The sequence below is a fragment of the Paramisgurnus dabryanus genome, chromosome 3 (genome assembly GCF_030506205.2).
Source record: "Paramisgurnus dabryanus chromosome 3, PD_genome_1.1, whole genome shotgun sequence".
NCBI lineage: Eukaryota > Metazoa > Chordata > Actinopteri > Cypriniformes > Cobitidae > Paramisgurnus > Paramisgurnus dabryanus.
The window spans coordinates 33,055,663-33,060,290 of NC_133339.1; the positions used below are offsets into that span (position 1 = coordinate 33,055,663).

Sequence of the window (4,628 nt, forward strand, 5' to 3'; positions counted from 1 at the left end):
TCTGAAGTGCAATGATTGGCATTGCTTGGGTCATGCTCCACCAAGCATGCAGGCAAGAAACGTCTCCCATATTTCCAAAACATGAAATTAACACATGACTGAGAGTCTCCAGAATGTGCCTTATCACAGTTCCTACATTTTTGCAAAATTCTTAATGTTCACAAACAGGTTGTTCAGTAAAAAGCACGTATGATGACCGAAAATGATAACAAGCAGAAGGCGTGTCCTAGTTGAATCTCATAAGTGAGCATATGCCTATAAAAGGAATGTGGGTGTGTGAAAAACAGGGAAATGGGGACATTTAAAAGTTGAAGCCAGTCTTACTGTTGTCAGAGATGAGAAGGATGTTTCACGTACTGAGTGCCGTGTTCGCTGTCACTCTTCTAGCGAGAGGTAAGCTTCATATGAAAAAGTAGTCAGTACCTTTATAGTTAATTCACGCTTAAGCATTCATTGTGACATTGTTTTATAATTGCATATATTTTGGAATGAATACTAACTGAACTTTTTTATTCTAGGTTGTGATGCACAACTTTCAGGTAATACATTTTTTTACCTAATACTTTAAAATAAATAAAAAAAAACTCTGAATGAATGATGAATGATAAACTATTTTTCAGAACTGTTACTATCGATTATGCAGTGTGATTTAAATTTTTCTTATTGTCAGTATGTGGCAGGCCTACATTATCCACTAAAATAGTAGGAGGACAGAGTGCTACTGCTGGTGCTTGGCCGTGGCAGGTCAGTCTTCACAGTACCTATCATTTCTGTGGTGGATCACTCATTAACAATGAATGGGTCCTGACAGCAGCTCACTGCTTTTCCAGGTAACCACATAACCATCAGCAAATTACTAATAAATATGCATTTTACTCTTTATTTACTTTCATTTGTTCTTCAATTACAGTACTTCAACTGCATCCCTGACTGTGCTACTGGGTCTACAGACACAGTCAGGATTAAATCCAAATTCGGTCAGCCGTACGGTCTCTCAAATTATAAAGCATCCAAACTACGACAGCAACACTAATGACAATGACATCACTCTTCTGCATCTGTCTTCACCTGTGGTTTTTACTGACTATATAAAACCGGTCTGCCTGCCGTCAAATGACAGCACATTCTACAATGGCACATCAAGCTGGGTCACTGGATGGGGAAATATTGGCTATGGTGGTAAGAATCTTATGAAATTGATGAATACTGATTAGAGTCGACTTCATGTTATTTTTACCTTACCTGGCACACGTTTGATTATTCAATGTGTTTCTCAGTTAGTCTGCCTTCACCACAAACTCTTCAGGAAGTAAATGTGCCTGTCATTGGAAACAGAAAGTGCAAATGCCTTTATAGTGAAAAGGAGACAATCACAAACAACATGATCTGTGCTGGACTGATGCAAGGGGGGAAAGACTCCTGCCAGGTAATTGGAAAACTAGCATGTTAAAAAGGTTAAAACAAATGTTGTCAATCACCTTTTACATGTACATTGTCAATAATGATCTTATCCTGTCCTTTGTAATACAGGGTGACTCAGGTGGACCAATGGTAAGCAAACAGGGCTCAGTCTGGATCCAGTCTGGGATTGTGAGCTTTGGAGAACAGTGTGCTTTAGCTAACTATCCTGGCGTGTATACCAGAGTTTCTCAGTACCAGAGTTGGATCAACCAGCATATCACCACCAACCAGCCAGGATTCATTACGTTCACCTCCAGTGGTACTGACAGTGACCTTAGCGTGAGCTGTGCCAGTGTACCCGCCATTACATCAACTGCACGTAAGATTCCTTTAGGTTACTTTAATAATAAACCAATGTGACTGTTACTGACACATTCAAAGAGACTTATAATGCCATCAAGCTTAATATTTTTTAAGTATCTGCAGTGGTCTCCAACATGGTGCTAGCGCAGAGTCTGTGAGGTGCCTCCCAAAGCACATTCTACTAATAGCTTCAACTTATTAATATTTATTTATTACATATTCTATATATTAGCTTGGCTTGTTTAATGTATGTTGGAGACCCTTGCATTAGAGTTTGAATTTAAGACCTTAGCATTGATGAGAAACACACCAAGTGATATTTACCACACCAATACAAAAAGAAACGCAGAAGAAGAAACACCAAATTTGAAAATTAAATCTTTGTATTGTCTTTCTTTAGCTGTGGTGTGTGGAATGGCCAATCTGAACACTCTTGTTGGAGGAGATAACTCACTCGCATCCTCTGGCACGTGGCCTTGGATGGCCAGTCTACAATTTAACGGCAGTCACGTCTGCGGAGGAACAATGGTTGCAGAGCAGTTTGTCATGACCACTGCCAGCTGTTTTTCCAGGTAATGCCATTTCAATGTCAATTTTTTTTGTTTCTGGAATCAAATCAGATTGACTGGATTCATTAGAAACGTCTTTTTGTTACTTAGATCAACAAATGCATCCCTGTGGACTGTGATCCTGGGCCGTTTGAATCAGAACGGTTCCAACCCCAATGAGGTCTCCGTACAAGTTGCCAACATCACCATCAGCAATTTGACAGGTGACAACATTGCTGTCGTGCAGCTGGCCAGCGCACCAAAACTCTCAAATTATATTCAACCGATATGTGTGGACCTGGGAGGTACTTCCTTCAATGTTAATGCTACATGCTGGACGGCAGGCTGGGGCTCAGGATCAGGTTAGTATTTCATGTTTGAGTGTCTTTATATGATGTGTCCAAAAAGATATGAGAGGATGTGCTATTGTAACTGTATAAGGCAAATGTTGTTTACATTGTTTACGATACAGTAGACTTGAGTGGCTTATATTTACTTCATAGCTGCTACATAGTGGAAAAAAATTAAGAACACTTTATTATAAATTTATTATTCATATATTATTCAAGTTATCATCTTTTTCTTTAAATATGTCTTTTCATTGTATTTGTTTTTTACAGCAACACAAACCCTTCAACAAATCCAAACCACTGTTGTAAATTGTGGGAACTCATCTTCAAACAGCAGTATTTGTACAACTGCCATGAACTTACAGGAGGCAAGTTTATTCTGAATAAATATAAACAGCTCACATCATTTTTGCAAAAATAGATAAATAAATACCAGGGGCCTTATGTATAAAGCGTGCGTACGCACAAAATGGGGCTGGAAACGTGCGTACGCCAGTTCCCACGCAAAGGTTGTGATTTATAAAAAAACAAACTTGATGGGAGAATGGGCTTGCAGGGTGGGATATTAAGATGATTCATGTATGCACACTTGCAGGTGATCTGTGATTTATAAAGGGAACATTGCTTTGTTTTAGAAGTCTTCATAATTTTTGGTCTATGCCATTTTTGGCTTTTGTGCGTACGTAGACTTTTAGTAAGAATCCTACGCACATTTTTATACATGAGGCCCCTGTACACTGAGGCTATAATGTATATTTACAGTCAATAACATTATAAGTCTAATCTCTTTCTGTGTCTCTCAGGGTTATCAGGGTGGTCCTCTGATGTGTAAGCAAGGTCTGTCATGGATCCAGGCTGCTGTTGTGACGATACAAAGCAACAGCACTAACACAAGCGTCAGTAACTCCACAGCAGTGAGCCGGATCGTTCGCGCCCAAGATATCCAGGTCTTCACTAAAACCTCAAGCTATTCATCATTCCTGACGTCTGTGGTGGGTTCTTTCCCCCCAAAACAAACAAACAGCACAAGTGCAGCTGTAGGAAGCACCCCGAATTCCTCCACCAGTGTGTCTCACTTTTCTTTATGTTTTACAACTGCACTCCTGTTTTTATTTTCAGCGCTCCAGATCTTTCATTGTGATTGAAATCAGTGAAGTCTGAGTAGAAACATTTTGATTTACCTTGAATGTGACTGTAAAATGTGACGAATAATGCAGGATTTCATTCAATTCATCTGACTGATTATAGGCTGTTAATGCTTTAATCAGAAGACTTTCATATTTCTTTTTTACTTGACTTAAGAGAAATATTCTTGTATCAGATCAGTTGTTATATCTTACCGGCTGTAAGTTCAGAATGACTGCTTAAGTTAAAACTGTAACCCGGGCATTTTTCTTCTACTGTCTATACACATTGCATTGTACTGTACAATTTGCATTGTAGCATTTCTATGCAATCTTGCACTTTATGGTAATGTCCCAGTTTGAAGTGTTTCAGTTCTAATAGCTAAAATACTGCTACTGTATCATATTTAACACATTACCTCAAGCTGTACCACACTTGGGTCATTGCTGTAAGTTAATAATGATCTAAATTAGAGAAAACTTCAGAAAATATTCTATGAAAAGATTTGCTATGATTTCCTATGTGCGAACTCTTTTTACCGCAGTTTTCTAAATGTGAACTGTAAAATAATCAAATGTTTGTAAGTTAACTTTTTTTTACTTTGAAATGAAAATATAACATTGATGCTAAAGTAATTGGCATAGATCTATTCTTTTCTCATGTTCTTATAGGAAAAACAGAAAAGCAAGTGGTATGAATACTACTGGTGTCACGATTTAGATTTTTAATCTCGATCGAAATTAAGTCACAACCTCAAACTACGAATAAAAAATGGAATCGTCTATGCTGCTACGCACCCATGTACAGTAACTTCTGATCGGCTTGCAAAGGGCGAAAACAC

General features: G+C 38.3%; 1 protein-coding gene across 1 annotated transcript; it reads left to right on the forward strand.

Annotated features, from left to right (window-relative positions):
- The first annotated feature begins 278 nt into the window (after positions 1 to 278).
- LOC135737589 (polyserase-2-like) lies at positions 279 to 4,418 on the forward strand. The gene is made up of 10 exons (XM_073814017.1): positions 279 to 393; positions 519 to 539; positions 671 to 830; positions 911 to 1,179; positions 1,278 to 1,426; positions 1,531 to 1,780; positions 2,165 to 2,336; positions 2,424 to 2,674; positions 2,933 to 3,030; positions 3,466 to 4,418. The coding sequence occupies exons 1-10, from the start codon at positions 336 to 338 to the stop codon at positions 3,805 to 3,807; spliced, it is 1,770 nt and encodes a 589-aa protein (XP_073670118.1). The 5' UTR covers positions 279 to 335; the 3' UTR covers positions 3,808 to 4,418.
- The last annotated feature ends 210 nt before the right edge of the window (positions 4,419 to 4,628 follow it).

Bases quoted from the DNA above. Each gene is read 5' to 3' on its own strand.
- LOC135737589 (XM_073814017.1), top strand. From the start codon at position 336: ATGAGAAGGATGTTTCACGTACTGAGTGCCGTGTTCGCTGTCACTCTT. The intron at 394-518 runs GTAAGCTTCATA...TTTTTATTCTAG, and splicing joins TGTCACTCTTCTAGCGAGAG to GTTGTGATGCACAACTTTCA. The intron at 540-670 runs GTAATACATTTT...TCTTATTGTCAG, and splicing joins TTGTGATGCACAACTTTCAG to TATGTGGCAGGCCTACATTA.